We start from the raw sequence: 25,361 nt of genomic DNA on the forward strand, positions 1-25,361 counted from the left end.
ATATTAATTCTCTGTAATATTGCCTTTTTAAATTTTATGTTTTTATTGATTTCAGAGAGAGGAAGGGAGAGGGAGATAGATACATCAATGATAAGAGGAAATTATTTTTTTAAATATATTTTATTGATTTTTTACAGAGAGGAAGGGAGAGGGATAGAGAGTTAGAAACATCAATGGGAGAGAAACATGGATCAGCTGCCTCCTGCACACCTCCTACTGGGGATGTGCCCACAACCAAGGTACATGCCCTTGACCGGAATCGAACCTGGGACCCTTCAGTCTGCAGGCCGATGCTCTTTCCACTGAGCCAAACCAGTTAGGGCAAGAGGAAATTATTGATTGGCTGCCTCCTGCACGTCCCCCACTGGGGATTGAGCCCACAACCGGCATGTTCCCTGACCAGGAAACAAACCATAACCTCCTGGTTCATGGGTCAACACTCAACCACTGAGCCACACTGGCCGGGTTATCATATTATTTTTTATATGCCCATCTACCAAATAATGTTTTTGTTAAAACCATCACTCATTTGCAGAAAGAGTGTTCAGTTTGATTGTATTTGGGCTTCTATGACACTTTCTGCTGTTGACCATCTTAAAGCTTTTGCCGCTTTGCTTTGGTGAAATCCCATTCCAAGGCTTTTCTTCATTTTCTCAGTCTTCTAGCCTTCCCTGGAAATGTTTGCCTGCCAGCCTGATCACCCCCTAAACACTCCCCTGCCAGCCTGATCGATGCCTAACTGCTCCCCTGCCAGCCCGATTGCCCCTAACTGCCCTCCCCTGCCAGCCTGGTCCCCCCGCAACATCTAAGATTTCTAAATCTCCATTTCCTGGCTAATGAAAATAAAATAGGATTCCACCGAGTCTCTTATCTACCTACTCCAGGGCTTCTGTGAGGAAGTTGTGTTCCTGGGCTGAAGAAACTGCAAGGAGGCTAGTTGTTGCTAGAGAGAGGCGTTGCTATGTGACATCATTACCTGGCACCCACAGAGACCATTTCCGGGCTGGACTGGGCTGTGGACTTCATTTTGCGCCATGGGGTTTCGACATTGTTGGCTGTGATTTGGTGGGGTGTCACTTCAGGATGGTGGCGGGGCCTGTGTCCCACTTAGGGGAACCCGAGTGTTGTTTTGTGGGTGCCAGGTCAGTGGTGCCATCTCTCTGTGTGCATCATGGCAGTTCCTGTGTTGAGCGTCTGCCCCCTGGTGGTCAGTGTGCGTCATAGCAGCCAGTCGGATGGGTGGAGGGAAACTTAGCATATTAGCCTTTTATATCTATAGTAGGGGCCCAGTGCACTAATTTGTGCACCCTGAAAGGAACTGTGGGCTGTGAGGCTGCAGTGGGCACCAGGGTGGGTCTCGGCCCATCCTCCACTCCAGCCCCTCCCGCTGTGGCACCTGTTCCCCTGTCTACCGGCAGCCCCGCTCCCGCCACTGCTGCTCCCATGCAATAACGGTGCCAGCCCCTCTTGCACCTGCTGATGGCGTGGAGCAATTGGGGCCATCGCGAGCAGCAGGTGCTAGCGGGGTCGGCACCATCAGTAAGTGTGAAAGGTGGCTGCTGCCCCGATTGCCCCTCAGGAGCAGGGGGAGGTAGTGAAGCGCTCAGGAATGATCAGGGCCAGCAGCCACCGCTCACACCCACTGATGGTGATGAACGATTGGGGCCAGCACTGGCTGCTGGCATCAGGTGCAAGCCGCAGCTCCAGCATCGGCAGTGGGTATGAGCAGGGCCAGTGCCGGCAGCAGGTGCAAACACACGGCAGGACTGCAGCGTGTGGGAGCAAAGAATTTTCAGTAGCCACCAGAGGCTCGCCCCATGATAGTGACTGGCGCCCCGCCTTGGTCTGGCACTCGTGCTCACTTGTTCCACCATTCCGCTGCGGCCGATGCCCGCCATCTTCCACACTCTGCCACCTGCTGCTGATGCCCACTGTGCGCATCCCCTGGTGGTCAGCGCACATCATAGCGACTGGTTTTTCAGTTGTTTGGTTGTTCAGTTGTTCGGTCTATTTGTACATTAGGGTTTTATATATATATATAGTTAAGCCTAATATTCAAAGTTTCCCCTTGGGAGTTCGACCGACTGGGAGTTTGATCGCTTGCTATGACGTGTGCTGACCACCAGGGGGGTGGTGTGGAATGAAGGAAGGCCCAGGCTGGCAGCCAGCAGCCACTAGGGACTCTACCCATGCACGAATTTAGTGCACTGGGCCTTTAGTATATACATAATACTTCATTGTATATATATGTGTATATACACACACACACACACACACACACACACACACACACACCCATATATATACTGCGTCTTGATTATTCACTTATCTGTTGATGGATACTTGGGTTGTTTCCACCTATTTCACAATATTATGGCTAGGAATATAAATGTACACATGGAGTGTCTGCTTTCAATTCATTTGGGTATATATCTAGGAATGGAACTGCTGCATCATATGGTTATTTTATGTTCAACTTTTTGAGGATAAAATATAATTCTTTTAAAAGTTATTAACAAATATAGTAGGGCATGTCATTGATTTATATAACTCATTAATGAGGGAACCAGCAGAACACTAAAGTTGATTTAATGGAGGATTCAGGAGACTGCATTAAAAGAAAGAATGCTGAAATTAGATTCCTAAATCTGATGCAGACTTAATGTTCCACAGGGCAATAAAAGCATAATTTTTGGGATTACCCTTAGACCTGACAGAAATCATTTGCATAATCTGTGATTTATCAATCTTCTGTAAGTTATATAACTTTACAGAGTCTAGGCCCTAATAAAAGAAAATGACAATTCAAAGAACGTTACATTTTCCTGGAAAACCATTTAGCTCTTAGGTGGGCTTGTTGGAAAATATTTTAGTAGGACACAGGAAGGGCAAACAGTGATCTTCTAGCCTTATCTACAATTTTTTTAATAATTTTTCTTAACTTTGTGTTTATTGCCTTTCACTTTGTTTATAGCATATTTTGCATTCAGTTTTTAACAGTAGACCTCATTTTTAAAGTAATTTTAGGTATACAGCAGAAAAAATTGAGCAGAAAGCACAGAATTCTCATATATACCCTGCTACTACACATGCACAGTCTCCCCCACATCAAAATCCACACCAGTGTGGTAAATTTGTTACAACTAATGCTCTCTCATCTGTTATTTTATTTATTTTCAATCCATCCCAATTTTTGGAAATGATTTGTGGTGTTTGAAAATAACAAAAACTACAAAGAAATAGTTATAAATGTGCATGAATCATACAATGATAGTCACACTAGGATCTGATAAATAAATTAATCCAGTTGGCTATAGGATTTAGCTTTCAGTTCCCTAGCTGCTTGACAGAAATAAAAACATGAGAAGATACTAGGAAGCATATAGGAATATCAGGAGAGCCTTTTCATAGTATAAACTGAAGAATAGTTGTATTTTTGTAAAGCACTTAGGCCAAATATGCCTAATAATGGTGAATACTTATAAAATGATATTAAAGTAATCCTCTCTAATAAAAAGGTAATATGCAAATTAACCATCACTCCGCTACACAAGCCACACCCACCAGCCAAGCCACACCCACCAGCCAATCAGGGCGAGTATGCAAATTAACCCCAGCCAAGATGGCTACCATTGGGTTTCCTCGGCAACAGAAGAAGCCAAGCTTTCCACACACTCTGGCGGGCCCAGGCCTCCACTCAAGGATACAAAGTTTCAATTATAGAAATGGCGGCAGCCACGGATTAGCAGGAGGCTTGGCTCCACGCCAGGCTACAAAGTTTCAATTGTAGAAGGTAAATAAATTCCAGATACCAGGGCCTCTGCTTGGGTCACCAGGGGTGTGGCTGGCCTGCAAACCACCATAGGCCCCTCGCCCAGGCCTCTCCACACCCCAAGGGAACCCCACCCTGATCCAGGACACCCTTCAGGGCAAACCAGCTGGTCCCCACCCATGCACCAGGCCTCTATCCTATCTAATAAAAGAGTAATATGCAGATTGACCATCACTCCAACACACAAGATCAAGATAGCTGCCCCTATGTGGTCAAAGATCCTGCCCCCATGTGGACACAAGATGGCCACCACAAGATGGCCAGCAGGGGAGGGCAGTTGGGAGGCACCAGGCCTGCAAGGGAGGGCAGTTGGAGGCAATCAACCCTGCAGGGGATGGCAGTTAGGGGTGACCAGGCTGGCAGAGCAGGGAAGTTGGGGGCAAACAGGCTGGCAGGAGAGCAGTTAGACATCAATCAGGCTGGCATGGGAGTGGTTAGGGGGTGATCAGGCTGGCAGACAGAAGCAATTTAGGGGCAATCAGGAAGGCAGGCAGGCGAGCAGTTAGGAGCCAGCAGTCCTGGATTGTGAGAGGGATGTCCGACTGCCCGTTTAGGCCCGATCCCAATGGGCAGTCGGACATCCCACGAGGGGTCCCAGATTGGAGAGGGTTCAGGCTGGGCTGAGGGACACCCCCCCCTTCCGTGCACGAATTTCGTGCACCGGGCCTCTAGTATACATATAAAGAAATGAGAACTTAAATAAAGAAAGAATAATTCATCTTGAGTATTTTCATATAATGGGCATTGACCAAAATAAGGGGCCATGGCTTTAATAACAGGCTTATAAAAAATACATGGGCAACCTTATCTAGTTATTTTCTTATTTTTTATTTTTTAATGTATATTTTTATTGATTTCAGAGAGGAAGAGAGAGGGAGAAAGAGATAGAAATATCAATGATGAGAGAGAATCATTGATCCGCTGCCTCCTGCAAGCCTGGCACCTGGAATTGAGCCCATAACCCAAGCATGTGCCCTGATCAGAAATCGAACTTTGACCTCCTGATTTATAGGTCGATGCTCAACCGCTGAGCCACACCAACTGGGCTCATCTATTTTTTATACTGATCCTTGATAACAAGTTATCATAATATTGTGAATGCATATTTTAAATATTATAGTTTAAAGATGTAATTTTGATGATTTTCCTTAATAAGACAAGGTACTTAGAGGATGATAAAAATAGTTTTTAGTGTATATACTTTTAGAATACCAATCATTTTGACAAATCATCAGAAATTATTTTTAGCAAATAATTTGAAATTGACTACTGTTGAGTGCTCAAAGTAATGTCAAGTGGCACCAGCCATGTGCATTTGCTGAGGCAACATAATTGGTATTTTATAAGAAAACTAGAGGCCCAGTGCATGAATTCATGCACCAGTGGGGTCCCTCAGCTTGGTCTGCACCCTCTCGCAATCCGGGACCCCTCAGGGGATGTCGGACTGCTGGTTTCAGCCCAATCCCTGCAGGCCAGGCACCTGCGGGGATTGGATCAAAACCAGCAGTCCGACATCTCCCGAGGGATGTAGTAGTGCGCAAAGTGGCAGGCAGCTGGGGAGGAGTCCAAGCCCAGGCCGGGTGCCGCTCTGGCTCATCCCAGCCCCACTGAGCCTGCCACTCGGTAGCGCTGCCGCAGAGGCGGAAGAGGCTCACGCTGCTGCAGCTGCACTCGCCAGCCGTGAGATTGAAGACTGGTACCCATTTGTCAGCTGAGCAGCGCTCCCACTGTGGGAGCACCCTGACCAACAGGGGGCAGCTCCTGCATTGAGAGTCTGCCACCTGGTGGTCAGTGCATGTCATAGCAACCAGTTGACAGATCATTAGATTGTTCAGTCGCTTAGGCTTTTATATATATAGACTAGAGGCTCGCTGCATGAGGGGTGGGTCCCTCAGCCCAGCCTGCACCCTCTCCAATCCAAGACCCCTTGGGGGATGTCCGACTGTCAGTTTAGGCCCGATCCCTGTGGGAACCCTGGCTCCTAACCGCTCGCCTGCCTGATTGCCCCTAACTCTCTCTGCCTGCCAGCCTGATCACCCCCTAACTGCTCCCCTGCCGGCTTGATTGCTCCCACATGCCCTCCCCTGCCAGCCTGATTGTCCCCAACTGCCCTCTTCTGCCAGCCTGATCACCCCCAACTGCCCTCCCCTGCTGGCCTGATTGCCCCCTAACTGCTTGCTCCCTTGCACTGGCCTGATCTCGCTCCTAACAGCTTGCTCCCCTGCGCCAGCCTGATCTCACCCCTAACTGCTTGCTCCCCCTTTCCAGCCTGATCTCACCCCTAACTGCTTGCTCCCCCTTGCCAGCCTGATCTCACCCCTAACTGCTTGCTCCCCCGCCAGCCTGATCGCCCCTAACTGCCTTTGCCTCGGCCCCTGCCACTGTGGCTTTGTCCAGAATGAAGTCAGACGTCCGGAATATGTCCTGTCGACCTGCTCTAATTAGCATATTACCCTTTTATTAGTATAGATGATTGAACCTAATGAGTCTTCACAAGTGGTAGGCCATGCATGTTTACATGACATAGATAGAAACATTTATCAGGAAGCACCATCATGTCTACTGGAAGGCTTACTATGTGGGGGAGATAAGCCTTTGTCTTGGACATATTTGAGTTAATTTCTGTAGTTGTCACAATCAAAGTCAGATATGAAGTAATCACTTAAGTTCCATTATGAATATTAAAATATTTGTATATTTTGAAAAAAAATTTCATGTAGCTGTGCATGGGAGGTTTCCATTTTCTAGGGTTTTAGGGTTGTTGTTTTTAACTCTCTCTTTGATTCCATGTTCATTTGATTGGGAAAATATTACCCCCCCCCCCCCAGTGGTGCAGATATGTTCAGTGTTAGCTTATATAATCCTTAATGTATTTGACTTTGGCACTCCAAAACCATCTGCTTATGACTTTTAAAAATCAATTCATATGTTGAAGTTTTGATAAACATCAAGTTTAGAGTAGCTGTAAAATGTAGGCAAATTAAATCTTACTTCACTATCTATAATTTGGTAAATGTTTGCTGTTATTATGTGCCTTACTTTCTCTAATTACTATACACTGTCCAGAGATCATATGAGAAAGTAAATTTCCCAAGTTTTTCTAGAGTCATTACTTATTGCTTATGCTTAATTTTATGTTATACATTTATAAAGTGTGTATATATGTTATATACCTTTCCATAGATGGAAATATATTAGGTCTTATTTAATTTTAGAGGCCCAGTGCATGAAATTTGTGCATGAGGGGGGATCTCCTCAGCCCAGCTTGCACCCACTCCAATCCAGGACCCCCCGATCCTGGGGATAGGGCCTAAACTGGCAGTCAGACATACCTCTCACAATCAGGGACCGCTGGCTTCTAATCACTCACCTGCCTGCCTGCCTGGTCACCCTTAACTGCCCCCCCCCTACTGGCCTTATCACCCCTCACTGCCTCTGCATGCTGGCCTGACTGCCCCTAACTGACCCCCTGCCAGCCAGGTTGCCCCTAATTGCTCCCCGCTGCTGGCCAGGTCACCCCCAACTGGCCTCTTCCTGCCGACCTGGTTGCCCCTAACTGCCCACCCCTGCTGGCCTGGTCGCCCCCAACTGCCCCCCCTGCCAGCCTAATTGCCCCAACTCCCCCCCCCCCCCCGCCAGCCTGGTCACCCCCAACTGCCCCCGCTTCTGGCCTGGTCACCCTCAACTGCCCCCCCCCTGCCGGCCTAGTCGCCCCTCATAGCCCCCCTGCAGGCCTAGTCGCCTCACACAGCCTGCTTGTTCAGTCATTTGGTCATCCCTCACTAACCCCCCTGTCGCAGCCTGCTTGTTCAGTCATTTGGTCGTCCCTCACTAACTCCCCTGCTGGCCTGGTGGTAGGCAGCCATCTTGTGATGGCTTGAGCATTAATTTGCATATTACCTCTTTATTATATAGGATAAGATGAACTATCATCTCTTTCTATTTAATTATTTGGATTTGAAGTTTATGACCTAATTCATTTTGATTATGTTAAAGGCTATGGATAGATAGAATAGTATTTTATGAATTTTGAGTGATTTGAAATACCAGTAAGAAAGCTGAAGCCCAATACAATCTATACCTAGAACATTTTTGTACACATTCTGAGTTCACTATATAAAATTAAAATCATGCCCTGGCTAGTGTGGCTCAGTTGGTTGAGTGTTGTCCCATGTACCGAAGGGTGGCCGAATGGATTCCTGGTCAGAGCACATACCCAGGTTCCGGTTGTTACCTGGTCGGGGTGTGTGCGTGAGGCAACCAGTCAATGTTTCTCTTTCACATCAATGTTTCTTTCTCTCTCTCCCTCTCCCTTCCTATCTCTCTAAAATAAAATAAAATGTATTTTTAAAAAATAAATAAAAATTAAAATCAAAAGACCTGAGTTTGATGCCTCAATGCTGAGTTTGACTGTATATACTAACAACCCAATTTGTGCCAAAACCCTATTTCAATGACAAATATATAATGTATTAAGTTATTAAATAGTTCCTAGGTTTACATATTCTTAAAATCTATGTCTCTTGATATAATTCATTTTTTTAATATAATTCAATTTTTACAAAGTTTTAAAATTAAAACATTTGGAGATGGGCAAAAAAAAACCCAAAAAAACCACACACACAAAAAAAAACCCTGAAGTCTAATTAGCTATTACTTAGTAGATTTGAAAACGTTTTTCTACCATAGTTGGATATAACATAATATTTTGCATGTGCTTTTATCTGTTTTGCATAATCCAAATCTTATTTGATTATCTCATTTTCTCTGTGTAATCATTTACATGTCTGATAGTTTTTCTTTTTCCTTCTGAGGAACATATATAATGTGTTATATAATATACATAGTTATATACATATATTATTTTTATAGTTTGCTACTAGTACTTAGTAAAAGACAAGTAGAAATATTTTCCCTTGGCTTCTTGTCTATTATTAACTAAATTTTATTACGGTTTCTGGGAAGCATAATGGTTATGTTTAGCAGTTCCCATGCTTTTATGATAACAATTCCTAACCAACTGGTATTTTGTATTTATATAAAGGTAAAGCAATTATTGGTAAAGTTATATTCTGACGTTTGAGCTAGCAAGTGCTGCGGAAATGTCTGTAGAGAGTAATTAAATAGACACAAGGGTCTTTTTGTACTGCTGATGGAGCTCTTTGTATTTAGTGACTGAGCTGTTTTAATCCTGGTTAATGTTAAAAGAGAAAAAATATTTCTGCTGCTAATCATTGAAGCCTTTTTAAATCCGGCACTGAATATATTCTTAAAATTGGCAATAAACACACTCCTGCACACATTTTTTTTCTTCCCCTAGGACTATAGAGTTAATATCTTCCTGAGACAAAAATGGAACGATCCCAGGCTGAAACTCCCCAGCGATTTTCGGGGCTCAGATGCCCTGACAGTGGATCCCACAATGTACAAGTGTCTGTGGAAACCTGATTTGTTTTTTGCAAATGAAAAAAGTGCCAATTTTCATGATGTAACCCAGGAGAATATCCTCCTCTTTATTTTTCGGGATGGAGATGTCCTTGTCAGCATGAGGTACTCTTTGATCTTTAATATTTGTACATTTATATTTTCTTTTTAAAATCAGCGTATCAGGGAGAAATATGTTAAGTGACTTCTACGACCTCTGTTTCTACTTTTAGGTTATCTATTACTCTTTCATGCCCATTGGACTTGACCTTGTTTCCCATGGATACACAACGCTGCAAAATGCAACTTGAGAGCTGTACGTAAAATGAAACCCTAAATGACTATAGGATTAAAAATATTTAAAATTTCTAAGCAATGCATTCTACTGATATCTTAAATAGCAATGGTAAAAACTAAGGCTTTTGATTACAAATAGTTATTAGGATAATTTATTTAAGGAGATTATAGTTAGTCTTTTACTATATTAATTTGTACTAAAACAAATCCTTTTGGTACTATACTAATTTTGTATTACAGTTAAATTGATGTAGGTGTTCACTTATAACTTATTCCAATTGCCATCCTCATTTGAATTAGTAATGTAGTCAAGGTAAAGGAGAAAATGCTGTCCTAATAATTTTCTGATGTTAAAACCACATTTTTAGAGCAGAAAATTTGAAAAACATTAAAAAATATTAGTTAAATCCTACCAAGCATTCATTTTTCTATGGGTGTATAAACATTATTTTTTTACAAAATTGGATTTTCTATGATCAGATATATTTCATATCATAAAACATGAAATAGGTGCACTAATTGAAATGGTTACCTCTAAAAATACTAATTTGCTATAATGCTTGACTTTTGAAAATAAAACTCAAAATATTAACACTAATAGAAGGAATCTTTAACCTGATTAGTTGTTTACCATAACCTATTTCTGTGAAGAATAAACAATAATAACCTTGTATGTAAGCATATGCTTATTGAATGATATGTTTTAAAATTAATGATTATTAGCTTTTTTTTAAGTTACTAAATCTGGATCTTAAATTTGAATATTTATTGCTTTCTAACTATAAAATAAGATTTTTCAGATGTTAGTGTATATATGTCCATGTTGGTGTATGTATCATGTACTTGTGTATTTTCATTTAAAAATTCAACTATGTATTTATATTCCATTATATTATCAGAGGAAATAAAATATTGCTTTAAAAAATATATGCACTTTAGAGTTGAACGGTAGGTTCCTATGTGCTGTAAAAGCCCATGTGATCCCTGAGTCGAGGCCACATTACTTAAGCCCAGAATGTGTGCTTTGGTATGCCATAATGATGGCCACTAGGCGGGGGGCGGGGGGGGGGGGGGGTTGGGATTGTGTTATTGCTCTCCTGTGGCAATGCAACCCCTTTAGGGAAATTTGTAGTTACTTCTTAAAAATGTTTTGGTGCTTATATTTATTTTAAAATTTCCAGGTAGTATATTGCATGATTCAAAAGCTAGTACCACTTATTTATTACTTTTTCTTATTGATGGCATTTCAGAATTCTCACATAATGTATATGTCCCTAGGATTTTATTTATAATATGCTGATTATTTTAACATGTTCTTTCTTTAAGACAACTATCTTTAACTTTTGTGTTAATATTTTCATCAGTGGCTATAGTTATTACCTAATTTTAATAACAATTTCATGTCTCTTCTTATCATTTTGGTGTTGAATATTTGAATTATTAAAATACTAAGAAAGCATTAATAATTGCATTTCAAACTAATATTTTTATTTATTTTTGTTTATAGTTGGTTACACAACTGATGATTTACGATTTATCTGGCAGTCAGGGGATCCTGTTCAGTTAGAAAAAATTGCCCTGCCTCAATTTGATATTAAAAAGGAGGATATTGAATATGGTAACTGTACAAAATACTATAAAGGCACTGGTAAGTAATGATCTTTAACTTAAACAAAACTAAATCCTATTTCAAAGATTTGTTTTAATATTAATATATGCTAAGGGCAAAATAGAAGAAAACTAGTTAAAAATAAGTTCAATATTTATAAGTAGTATATCTTTAAATTATTGAATTAAAATCTCTCATAAAATTGAATTCACAAAAGTTTTTAAAAACATTTTTATTACTGAAGAATTTTGCCTTTTTTAATGTAATTCTGGGTAGGAAGAGGTTTTCAATTTTTTATTTTAGTAATATGAACTTAGCCAGGTAGTGGTTTTCTTAGATGTTATGAAGAAATTCTACTTCCGGCAAGGTTCAATTTGGGGCCAAACACTGTGGATAGGAGCAACATAATTCATTTATATTCATTTATTGTCTGTGAGCAATTTTTAGGTAGTGGTTGACCAATATTATTAGTTGTAAAAAGCATTAATCTTCATGCTGTGCAAGAAGCAATGAGTGTGTGAAGTAATTAGACATGTCAATATTTTTGTACGTTTAATATTATTGGCCTAGATTATGGAACAGCCAATTATGAAAAGCACAACAAATTAACCTCATTCACTAATTACCTCAAGCTTTTACAGAAATAAAAATACAATAATCACTACTCAATCCTTTTATATGATTATTCTTAACCTTTGAGTCTCTACTGATAGTTATATGTTACTGAGTGATTTTATATATTAAATATAGTGTTATTTTAATCAGCAATATAAATAAAAAGTAATTGAATTTTGATCATTACATTAATACTAATAATCAGTTTGACTTGTTAATACCACACAATTCTAATTACATTTTAGGAAGTAAATCAAGACAAAGATATTCAGGGATACATATAGAGTTTACATTTATGGAAACATCTATGTTGACTCTTCAAAAGTAACAATGTATAGTGTAATATATAGAATTCAGCAATATCAAATGTTTGAGCTAAAGTGTTGCCATCATGACATCATCAAGAATAAAATGTAATTTAAAATATTTCTGTTGATAATAAAATAAAAGGTGGAGTGAACATTTGCATATTAACCCTTTGCACTTGCTTGCTTTTTTCTCGATTCCTTTATTCTAATGCTAACCGTGTCGAGTCACACTCGACATCCGAGTGCAAAAGGTTAAGAGTGTTATAATAAATGCAACACTAGGCAACTCAGAGATAAAGTTAGTTTAAACTTCTGTTGTTGTTGATCTTCAAATAAATGAACAGTCCTTAGGAACTATTTACATATAAATGATATGTAGTCAATTTTTATATAAATGTTATATAATTTGTTAATTAATAATAAATTATTAAATAGTCTTTGAGGACTATTTACATGTATTTTACATTATTTATTTACATAGAAATGTTATATAACCTGTTACTTTATTTAAAGGTCATTGATAACAGATGCTTAAACTAACTTTGTCTACAAATTGGTTAGTGTTGAATTTATAACACTGCCCGAGGGGAGGGGAATGATGGCAGAGGTGAAAAGGTAAAGGGGAATAAGAGGTGCAAACTTCTTCTTATAACTATAAAGTCAGCAGGTCAGGGGGATGTAATGTATAGCCTAGGGAATATATTCAATAATCTATAATAATAAAAGTGCAATATGCTAATTAGACCAGACGTCCTTCCGGATGACCTTTCCGAAGAAGCTGCAGTGGTGGGGCGAGGCAGAGGCAGCCGCTGCAGTGGCGGGGGCCGAGCCCCTTGCACGGATTTTGTGCATCGGGCCTCTGGTATTATAATAACTTTGTACTGTGACAGATGGTTACTAGACTTATCATGGTGATCACTTCATAAAGTTTATAAATGTGGAATCATTATGTTGTACACCTGAAACCAAAACAATATTGACTGTCAACTATACTATGATAATAAAAAATAATTACCAAGTTTTTTGAAAGGCAAAACTGAGCTCTTAGAAAAGTGGTCATGTAAGTACTCAATGAACAAATCATAGACACATAGAATTTTCAATATGGAAGGGACCAGATTGACACTGAAATAAAATAACTGAGATGTAGGGTGACTGAATGTTACCAGGCAAATCAGGGTCAGCCATAGCCTAAGCATATGGTATAGTATTCCTTCTCTCTATACTCCCCATTCAAATTAAGGAGACTGACTACAGTTTTAGGGATTTTTACAACTTACCTAGTAATTATAGTAAAAAAAAAACTTGAAAGTCAAGAAAAATCATTTGAGATGGTTGTGAAAACACATAATTAGCAGATGACTTTTTGAGTTCTGGCTCTATTTTAGGCTTTGTTTTAACTGATTTGTAGGAATTCTATGACTTAATCCTCACAACAATGCTCTGAGTTCATTACTTTTATTCTCCCTGTTTACACATTGGGATAATGAAGCAAAGACACTGCCCAAAGCCTACTGTTACTAAATGATGTCCTTGGGATAGTAAGTCTGACATCCCTACACAACCTGTGGGGTCAGTCCTGTTGGACTTTGAAAAGACTTACCCACATCCAGATTATATGCTTAACATTAACAGTCTATTGTTTGGAAGAAAAAAAAAAGTAATATGTTTATCGAAGTTTTAAAATTCATCTAGAGATGAAAATAAAACTAGTAATCTTATTTCTAATTTTAAGTAATAGCATAAAATTATGGAGCAGCATTGAAATTATGGGGCTTTTAATTTTTTTTTTTTACCTTTAATCCCATCATTTCAAAGTCCCCATTTGGGGATTCAACAGTGAATAAGAGAGAGAACGATATCCTTTTATAGATTCATACTCTAATATGGTAAATAAATAAACAGATATAGTTTATTTTAGTTCTGAGAAGGAAATGAAAAGGTGTGCTGTGGTAGAGAGTACTTGAGGAATTACTCAAGATTTATGATAAGTAAAGCATTTTGTATAATTTTTTGTTATCATAAATAAGTCCCTGCTATCTCATTAGTTACAGAAAAAATGATAACAAAAAAAACTTAAGGTTCATATAAAAATATTTGGCACTGTGTTTCAGTAAACATGCTTTATCAGCATTTACATGAATCATATGAATATAAGTAAATCATAAATTAATCTTTGCATAACATTTAGAAATATATTTAGAAAAATAGAACATTCAAAACATATGGAATGCTTAATCAAGTAGTGAAAAAGATATAGAGAACAACATATATAAAATAATGGCCTATATTTTCTTTAATGTGTACAGAAATATCAGAAATAATGAATTGGCTTTAATTGATTAAAAATTTTTTAATAATTGTAGAAATTGCAAAGGTGGAGAAATATGTGGGAAAGCAAGTATACAAAAATACTTAAGTTGGAAGCCTGCGTGAATAATAATGAAATGAAATCCCACAGGAAATAGAAAGTAAATTGAATTTGCCAATGAACATTTATATCAATTAGCTGCCCACCTGCCTCTCATAAATGTAACAGTACCAGGAAGAGATCAAAAAAGGTCAAGAAATGTTTCTCATAAAAGTTTATGGAGCAAATCGTGATAATATCCAAGCCTGTATTTTACTGCCAAATGCGTCCAGATCTTGGGAAGCTCCTCCAGAGGTGCCTTCCTAAGGGAACGTGGTGGAAACTTGCTTTAGAGTACAGGACTCATGTTATTTGGGCTGTCATTTAAACATGGTGGGATGGAATGCAAAAATTTGTCTTAAAGCGAACTCTATAGTAAATTATCATATTTGTGACTACTTGGGCTACCTAAAAATACATAAGCACATTGTGTCATTCCCTATTTCTCACATACTAGACGAATATAAAATTAACTTAAGTGATACATTACAAAGCCAGGTACTTCAGAACCACTTGTGGGAAATACTGTGAGCTCTTAACCGTCGCATATTGGATTTATGAAAGATTATATTTTGGAAAATTTGCACGTGATTGTTAGTTAGAAACATATGTTCTTGTTTGTCTGGGCAGGAAGTTAAGATGAGTTGGCTGGAAACAGAAAAGGGAGGGATATTTTTTTTTATTGTTTTGCCTTTTGTATCTTTTAAAATCTGTGTCTAGTTTTCATGAAATTAAAATTTAAAAAGAAAAAGAACAAACATTCTGCATTTATTGTTTTTTGATAATATGGAAACATGTGGCATAATTAGAATTTGCTTCAGTCCAAATCAGCTATTTATTGTTCTTACATGTTAGCTCTAATGATGGCAAATTTTGTTATAGGTACCATTAATGAATAAATATAAAGATTGTTCTAGTATCAGAAGTATATACATTCTTTATAACCATGAAAAATAGATAAATATTACTTTTTAAATGTAAAATAGTAAAAAGTAATATTCCCTTTCCTATAATTATTTTATTTATTCATTGTCAAATTTATTTGTTTCAACATTTATAAATAACAATGTACAGTTTAGGCTGAACACAACTGAAGATATTTTAACTTCTTGGTATTTGTACATAACCTTACTTTTGTTGAATGGTAAATGACATTTTTATTTCAATTTAGTGCTTTAGGCATTAAATATCACATTTAAATTGCTGACTGAAAGGATTAGAACATTTAAAAATTAAACTCAAACATCTGGAAATATTCCAATGTTAGGAGAATATTTATGTCACTTATTTTCTGTCTCAAGTCAGCAATGGTTATTATGAGGCTGCTCATAATTTGTGATTAATTTTGGGGGACTAGTTGATGTCATGGCAGCTCTAAAATTATGTTGTAAAGAAATGTCTGCATTTGTCTCAGCTTGTGAAATGAAGTCCTTTCCCTCAGTCAGAGAATGTTTGAGGGCCTGGTGTGGAGGAAGGGAGAATTGAGAGGAATCTCAGATGTTTGTACTTTATAATATTTTATCTATATAAAATGAAAACACTTATTCTCCCTAATGTTTACTTCCAATACGTTCTTAATTTTTAAGGCTTAAATATGCATATAAGTGTAGGAGACTGCCATGCTTTCTAGATAAGAAATGATACATGCGGCTGAAAAATTATACTGACCACATGTAGTCCAAGAGTGTTTTCTTCTGGACTTGTCCTGATTTGGTTTACTGCTCCCTGTAGGATTCCTTGAGACCATTTGCTCAGAGAGTAAATGCAAAGTTTAAGTCCATTACAAATTCTCTGAACAAAGGCTTCTAGCCAAGGTAGTGATGTAAGTGGAGCCACACATTGGTATCTGTTTCTCAATGTAATAATGAAGTTGTAAAAGATCAGGTGAAACTGGCCCGATGGTGTCATTCTTCATTGAAGACCACATCATTCACACACACACACACACACACACACACACACACACACACACACACTAGGTGACTTTGCAAAACTGTCTCAAATAAAAGTAACATAACTTATAGGTACCTTACTGATTTCTGAAGTGGATGTGGGTGAGAACCTCATGTTTTTAATACGTTTGTTTCGGAAAGGGTACTACACCTGTGTGGAAGTCATCTTCACCCTGAGGAGACAGGTTGGGTTTTACATGATGGGCGTCTATGCCCCGACCCTGCTGATCGTGGTTCTCTCCTGGCTTTCCTTCTGGATCAACCCGGACGCCAGTGCTGCCAGAGTGCCGCTGGGTAAAGTGCTCCACGCTTCCCTCTTGTGTCAGGAATGTGTGATGTCTTTATTGCACTAACTATACAGTCAAATATTTTGAAATAATTAGTTTGGGAGTTGATGGCAAGCTTTTTCTTCTTTTTTTAACCTCCTTAAAATCTGCCATTAAGTTAGATTTTCTCAATATTTAGGTACTCTCTAATTAAACTAAGTTTGTTTTTTTTTTGTGTGTGTGTGTGTGTGGTTTTTTTTTTGTGTGTGTGTGTCCTTGGGATATTTTCAACAGTAAATCTATCCTACTTTGACTTTCATAAAATAATTATTAATATGTGATATTCACTGATAACTAAAGTCTAAAATACCAAATAGTGACAAACAAAAACAATAACTTTTAAGACAATCTTTCCAAGAAATGTTTTATACTGTCTTATAGTCTTTATCAGGGATATAAAATCCTACTTCTTTTTTAAAAAAATGACTAAGCATCACTTTCCTAAACATCAGTTAGTATGTGCTATACCATCAGCAGTGGCTAGGAAGAGGAAGGGCTGGCTATCTATACTCTCCAATTCGTTATTTTTAATGTTCTGTGACATGGAAGCACCATTAGCCAGAGTTGAAAATCATGTCAGGATAGGGATTAAAAGGACTGTGCTTGGGGAGATCATCAAGAGCCTTTCTAATGGGTAAAGGGAATGAATTTCAAAATAAGGACATTGTACTATGTGTTTGTTTGGAGAGTTTTAAATCTTTTCATGACTGTGTGTATATGTATGTGTATGCATGTGTGCATGTTCTGAATATCGCCTAGAACTCACATAGGTAAAAATGTGATATATCTGACTTCTCAGTGAAGTGACTGATGGGTTGCAGAATTCCATTCTTTTTTCCTCCATCAGAAAAGCCTTGTGCAAATCTCCCTGTTCCAACTTAGGGGAATAACTAAATGAATTATAGATTTTGAAAATAAGGAAAGCAGGAAAGAAGCAATGAAAATGACAACTTTGTCTGAATAAGAAACTTGGAGGTTTACATCTAATAAAAACCACAGAGACCATATCTATGTCTTAATAACCAAACGTGTAGGAAATTTTATTCTAAGGGTCACGTATCAGTATTGAAGACAATGACAATGGATAGATTAATTATTGTAGAGGATAAGAATTAGCTAGGCAGTATAATGTTCTGGGAATAAAACACCAAAAACTAGACTTAAGTTACTAGACATGTCAAAAACATTATGCATTTCCCCCAAATAGTCAATATTTTTTGGTTTACTAGAAATATTTTACTCTCATGCAGTAACACACGGGTGAGCAAAAGTAGGTTGCTTTTTGTGTGTGTGCCATTGTGGCATTCTTTTGAGTTAACAAAGCTATTGTGATAATCATAACCTGCATGTCTTTTTCCATATGAACAACTGTAAACCTACGTTTGCCCTGCCCTGTATAACTTGAAATGTCAGTACATATATTCTATGGAATACTACTCAGCCATAAGAAAACATAAAATACTGCCATTTGTGGCAACAAAATAAGTCAGAAAAAGCTAGAACCCTATGATTTCACTCGTATGTGGGATATAAAACTGACACTTACAGGCACAGACAACAGTATGGTGGTTACCAGAGGGAAGGGGCTGGGAGGGGTAGTAAAGGGTAAAGAGGACCAAATATATGGTGACAGAAGATGATTTGACTTTGAGTAGTGAGCATACAAAGCAGCCTACAGGTGATGTATCATAGAAATATACACTTGAAACATATGTGATCTTGTTGCCCAGTGCCACCCCAATAAAATTAATGAAAAAATAAAATATAAAGAAATGTCTGGCTCCCAAGGGTACTTTGGAGTTAGCTTTCTGTGTACCATTAATATTACATATAGTAGAATTTCTTTCTTTCCTTTAAAACCAGAATTATTTGTTTTCTCTAAAATAACCAGGAATGTTCTCTACTTTGTCTTTTCTATTACATTTTAAAAAAATGTGACCCTTATCAGAAAATTGCTTTATATGTTCTATTTTTATTCTGATTTAGCTGTTCATGGGATCAAATTCAACTCTGTAACTGTCTAAAATAATGCTAAAGAAATGAAATAAGCTTTGTAGCTTCCTCAGAGATACTATAGAAGAGTTTTAGATAGCTTTGATATTTAAACCAGCTCCAAAATGTGTTTTTATATCTCAGTTTAAATTTCTATTTCTTTGTTTAAAGTACTGAGTATTTACAAACATCCCCAATCACATTTAGTAATGCTGACATAAAAAGTCTATGTATTACCGTATTTTCCGACGTATAAGACGACTTTTTAACCCAGGAAAATCTTCTATACGCCCAGTCGTCTTATACGCCGGAAAATACGGTATTTCTTCTACTCTTTGTGCTTTAAAGGGACCTGATGAATTTTTCACGAGTCTCTGGAGGTTATTGGACAGGGAGTTAGTCAAAGAGTAATGATTGCAAGACATTTTTTTTTTCACAGGGCTGAATAGCAACTTTAATTCCCACTTCTGTTTCTGTAGGTATCTTTTCAGTACTCAGCTTGGCCTCTGAGTGCACAACCCTTGCTGCTGAACTTCCCAAAGTCTCCTACGTGAAGGCTCTTGATGTATGGCTCATTGCTTGTCTTCTCTTTGGGTTTGCTTCCCTTGTGGAGTATGCTGTTGTCCAGGTGATGCTAAATAACCCCAAACGAGTTGAAGCAGAAAAAGCCAGAATTGCTAAGGCCGAGCAAGCAGAAGGAAAAGGTGGAAATGCGGTTAAAAAGAATACTGTGAATGGTACAGGGACTCCGGTTCACATTAGCACTTTGCAGGTAAGAATGAAATTATCCAATCTGATGATTTCCCCCCATCATGGCTCTCTAGTGCCAGGAGAGAGATCTGTTCTGTGGGTGTAAAGGTTTGATTGAATTGGTATTCACTCATTTTTTTCTCATTGATGAAAAGAAACCAAGCACAACATACTTTTCGGAAAACATGTAGGTCACATACTCATTAAGAAAAAAAGTCCAACACCTTATCATGTTTTTGGTGGACTTTCCACTGAGTTAAATGATGTATCTCTGCTTTGATGGTCACCATCCCATGTGGAGGTCTTGCCAGAACTACAGACCTCCTTACAAATGTTTCTCATTTGTAAGCTTTAGTGAAAGGCCAAGAGGACTCTTGGGGAAGCACCAACCTTCTAGTTACAGTGAAGACTTAGGGGAGCTATGCTCTTGATTAAATCCCCTACATGTTTCCCATCAATTTAGAGAGTTTCACACAGATCTTGACAGGTAGGCTACTTACTTTTTGGGTGCCTGGCCCATAGGGAAACTAGCACATAGTTTGAGATCTGTCCAGCCTAAGGGTGAGTACCTGGAGAATTGGACAGGTTTAACTCTTTCACACTATCTTGTACTTGATCATAGGTCTAGGAATAGTGGTTGACGTTTATAGGTTCAGGTTTGATAAATCCTGAAGCAACAGGCTACTTCATGGATTAGGATAGTGTCCCCAAAGCATCTCTAATTGATGTCCTCTGGTTGGGAAGACTAATAAACCAGTAGATGATTTCCACTGAGCTTAGCATGGAAAATTCCTCAAGAGACTATAGCTACATTGCATCCTAAAACCTTGAAACTTTTGCTTGCTCTATTTTCTGGCCCCATACTACTCAGTTTGTTGACCACTCCCCTAAGTTAGACAAGTACGCTACATACGTATTTTTATGTACAAAAGCAAGCAAACAATTCTTATGTGATGCTGCCTGTAGATTTTTCCTTTTTTGTTAAGTAATTGAACTCACTTTCTGAGACTACAACTAAGACTTCTGCAAATTATTAGTTGCTACGTTGCAGGACATTTCCTCAGACCTTATAAGTCTTTAATACCCTAATCATTTTCATGGAGAATAACATTTTCATTAATGCAGAGCTATGATGGCCTTAAAGAAGTAATGTCTTTGCCCAGCTAGTGTGGCTAAGTTGTTGAGTGTCAATTCATGAACCCAGAGGTTACCGGTTCAATTCCCGGTCAGGGCACATGCCCAGGTTGTGGACACAGGGCAGCAGACTGATGTATCTCTCTCATCGATGTTTCAATCTCTCTATCCCTCTCCCTTCTTCTCTCTTTAAAATCAATAAAAACATATTTTTTAAAAAAGAAGCCATGTCTTTGACATATCTTACCTGCCCATTTACATCTCCCAATCTTACCACTTCCTCATATTTCCAACCAGTTAATCTTCCCACACTCTAACTTGGATCCCGGTGAAGAGATATGGAGATAGAAATCAAAGATGTCCTATAGAGCAGGTGCTTGATTTCCAGTAGTGCCACAATCAGCTCCATTCTCTAGTGTGTGGTGGGGTCTCTGTAACTGCAGAAATTCTGTGGTAACACAGAACACCAATGTGCAGATGAGCTTGGAATCTTAATGCATTCCATGAAGTGGGGTATTGAGGGAAGGAGACACATGAGAACCAGATTTTCAGAGTACTGTAGAACATATCAAGATTATTTATGAACATAAATATGAAGAATAAATAGGATCCAGAGTATTAGACTGAGTTATATTATTTTAAATTCAGCTTTTAAGCATTGAAATAATTACCTAATGAATAAAAGTTCAATATGCTTAATAACTTCTGTATTTTAATCCTCTATGTTTTCAGTTGCTAATAGAAACAGACCTGTCTGGATTCTGAAATTGCTATGACATTTCACTACAAAAGTGATAGAGTGTGATGCTTAGAGAGTTTAAACCTTGACCAGAAATTCTATATCCAGATGTAAATGTAAATTACTCTTATTTCTTACAGGCCAAAATGCAATTTCCAAAATTAATATTGTAACTATGTAATGTTTGTATCATCAGACAGGCTTCAAAATGAGACTATGTGTCCAAAAATAACTTAGCTTTAATGTAAGCATCAAACTTACAGTAAATGTGTGTGATAAATTTGTAAGATTGTTGCACACTGACACATAAAAAAAGTATAAAAAAGGAAATTAAACAATTTTTGCCTTTTTAATTTAGTGCTTTTGGTTTCAAAATGTATTTGCTCTAGTGTATTTTGCTTTCGGAACATAAGCTTTTGCTGAGTAATTTCAATCATAGATGTCATTTATTTTTAGACAGAATAACAATATTAATTAATGGAAACATAATGAAATTTGGGTTGTAGAAAACATTTAATGCTGATTTTTAAAAATTGATTTCAGAAAGGAAGGGAGAGGGAGAGAGAAATAGAAACATCAATGATTAGAGAGAATCATTAATCGGATGCCTCCTGCATACCCTCCACTGGAGACCAAACCTGCAACCTGGGCATGTGCTCTGAACAGGAATCAAACTGTGACCTTCTGGTTCAGAGTTTGATGCTCCAACACTGTGGCACACCAGCTGGGCTAATGCTGATTTTTTAATAATGCTCTTGCTAAGAAACATAATGATAAAAAAATGTAAGAAAGATCAATGATAATTTAACCTAGCTTTTAGTAAGAAGTTTTCATAATTTCATAATTTTGACTACATACAGAAATATACCATTATCCTATCAAATAAAGAGGGAATATTCTAATTGACCCTCATGCCGTTGCAAAGATGGAGGTGCCCACAGCCAATAAGGATGGAATATGCTAATTGACTGTCCCACCCTCAAAGATGGCGGCGCCCACAGCCACAAGATGGCGGTGCCCAGTCCCCTCAGCCCCGCTGGGGCGGCAGGCACGCCTGCCTCCAGAGTTCCCCAGTTCCTCAGCCCCCAGCCGCCCAGGGCTGGCCCAAGGTGCAGGCAAGCTTCGGATGGTGGCTGTCCAGCCACCCAGGGCCAGCAGTGGCAACAGCAGAGGTGTGATGGGGCATCGCCTTCTCCTGATCGCCAGGTTGCCTCCCGCCCCTGAGGGCTCCCGGACTGTGAGAGGGGGCAGGCCAGGCTGAGGGACCCCCCACTCCAGTGCATAAATTCTCATGCACCGGGCCTCTAGTTCATTTATAATTGTCTAAGTTTTTCCTCCCTAAATTTTGTACTTCCTCAGCTGTTCCAATATTTTGGTTTCTAATTTGTTCACTCATGTATTTCTTTTTTATTTAATAACTACAGTTAAGGACCTACTATTGTCAATATCCTGTTCTTAATACCTAGTATATGCTATTTACAACAAAGGTATTTTGAATAAAAGACAAAAATATATTCATGTCTATGGATTTGAATAAATTCGTATATAAAAGTTGCTGTTCATGCATGAATAAAATAGTTGTTTCTTTATAGGAATGATGTGTTTTTAAAGTTAAATGTTGATTTAAATTTTGTGTACTATATAGAGTTTATTCATTTTGAGCATATTTTTATCTTCTGTGGAAATAGCATTATCTATCACATTGATATTATGCCTAAGTCTTCTGTTCAAGAAACATCATAAAAGGTGATTTGCTATTAAATGTGTATAGACACAGACTGAAAAAGGATCAGAAGGAAAATCTCAGAGGTTAAAATGTGAAGCATTAGGTAGTTTTAAATCTGCTTTATTTTTTTTACTAGAGGCCCGGTGCATGAAAATTCATGCACTGGAGGGGGGAATCCCTCAGCCCGGCCTGCCCCTTCTCACAGTCTGGGAGCCCTCAGGGGCAGGTGGCAACCCGGCGATCAGGATAAGGTAACGCCCCCATCACAGCTCTGCTGCTGCCACTGCCGGCAGCACAAGCCTCGGCCGGCCCTGGTTACCTGAGGCTCTGGGCAGCTGGGCAGCTGCCATCTGAGGCTTGCCTGCACCTTGGGCATCAGCTGGGCAGCCGCCATCTGAGGCTTGCCTGCACCTTGGGCCAGCCCTGGGCAGCTGGGGGGCTTAGTGGACTGGGGGACTCCGGAGGCAGGCGTGCAGAGTGGCCGGACCCACCTGGGAGTGGGCCTGGCCATGCTGCGCACCTGCTGCCCCGGCGGGGCTGAGGGGACTGGGGGCCACCATCTTGTGGCTGTGGGCGCCGCCATATTTGAGGGTATGGCAGTCAATTAGCATATTCCCTCCTATTGTCTGTGGGTGTCGCCATCTTTGTGAGGGCGTGACAATTAGCATATTCCCTCTTTATTAGATAGGATTTTTTACAGTTTCATTATTATACTACCTCATTTTTGCTACCAGTAATTTTTATTTTTATTTTTATTTTTTTTTGTTTTTGTTTTTTATTTTTTTTTATTTTTTTTTAATTTCTTTATTGATGAAGGTATCACATATTTGTCCTCGTCCCCCCATTCCCATCCCACACCCCTCCCCACACATGCCCCCACCCCCCTGTTGTCCTTAACCGCTGGTTAGGCTCATATGCCTGCACGCAAGTCCTTTGGTTGGTCTCCCCCTTTACCCCCACCCTTCCCTACCCTCCCCCTGAGGCCCGACAGTCTGATCCATGCCTCCTTGTTTCTGGGTCTGTTCTTGTTCATCAGTCTATGTTGTTCATTATTTCCCCTAGATGAGTGAGATCATGTGCTATTAGAAATACACTTATAAGAACCGAAAATGAGACAAGCAATAATGGTTATGGTGACAGGCAAATGAATCAGTGTGTAGTGAGTTTTTTTCTGGGCCAACAGTTCTTTTGAGACCCAATTTCAATGTCCAACAGTTCCTTATGTGTACATGTCAGCACTGACATTTCAGTTCTGGATGGTGGACAAATGGTGGTAATGCAGGTCCGACTCTGTCCGGTTTGGTCCTGGGCAATCTGCAGTGATGCACAGCTGCTAACTGCTAGTATGGGAAGGCCACATCAGCGTCTTCCGTCTCTGGACTGCTTCTCTTCTGTCTTCATGGTTGGAGTAGTCCTGTCGATTCCTCTCTTGCTGAAATCCACATGGTCTCGGAGTTGTTTTCTGAAAATATACAAACATATTCTCGACCAAAGGTTAATAAAGGAATATTTTCTATAAATTTGACTGGGGATCCTTTTTCAATTTTTGCCCAAATGATTTTCCTCTGGCTTGTTTTGTCACCTTGTGTGTTTTTCATGGGTGTCTTGCTTTTAGCCTTACAATTAATTTTCTAACGTATTAATTTTCTAGATGTAATTTACTTACAGGATATTTTTCCTTACATGATATTCCTCTACTATCCCCTCCTTTTTTGATTTAAATGTTAGGAGGCTTTTGAAAATTTTATAATGTATTCTTGGTGGCTTTTAAATTTTAATTTTTTGCACTATAATATAGCTGTTTTAGGTTCATTATATGGTGCACACTTTTATCATGAGATGAAGTACCAATAAAAATTTTAGTTGACTCTTTAGGAACACCTTTTTGTCTGGTACAATTAATTTTTCTAGAATATTCACTTGTTTCAACTAGCCAATTTAAATTTGTCTGAAAACTTGACTACTATTTTACTGTCAAATTTATTACTCTAACAATAATCTTGTTTTACCCTGTAAATATTGGTGGAAGGGATTATTTGCCTTCTTGAGTAGGTCCTGAGCATTCCTGGTGGTAGGCTGGATTTAGATATCGTAAACCCCCTTCCCCACACCATGGGTACAGGGCAACTCAAACAATTCTTGTTGGAGTGAGAGGGCAGCTGCTGTCGGCCAAGTCTCTGTCGGTCACCTGGGTCCTGATCTGAGCTGGGCATGGGAAGCACAAAGCAGCCATGGGGGCAGGAGACC

The 25,361-nt window shown here is 39.0% G+C and overlaps 1 protein-coding gene across 1 annotated transcript in view; it reads left to right on the forward strand.

The window, feature by feature from the left end:
• The window catches only part of GLRB (glycine receptor beta), a 57,776-nt gene that overhangs the window by 28,833 nt on the left and 3,582 nt on the right, over positions 1 to 25,361 (forward strand). The window contains exons 5-9 of the mRNA XM_079770355.1: positions 9,153 to 9,382; positions 9,490 to 9,572; positions 11,061 to 11,201; positions 16,589 to 16,741; positions 19,245 to 19,537. Coding sequence (XP_079626481.1) covers positions 9,153 to 9,382; positions 9,490 to 9,572; positions 11,061 to 11,201; positions 16,589 to 16,741; positions 19,245 to 19,537 — 900 coding nt within the window. The remainder of the gene's footprint in view (positions 1 to 9,152; positions 9,383 to 9,489; positions 9,573 to 11,060; positions 11,202 to 16,588; positions 16,742 to 19,244; positions 19,538 to 25,361) is intronic.

The sequence above is a fragment of the Cnephaeus nilssonii genome, assembly GCF_951640355.1.
Source record: "Cnephaeus nilssonii genome assembly, chromosome: 5".
Lineage (NCBI taxonomy): Eukaryota > Metazoa > Chordata > Mammalia > Chiroptera > Vespertilionidae > Cnephaeus > Cnephaeus nilssonii.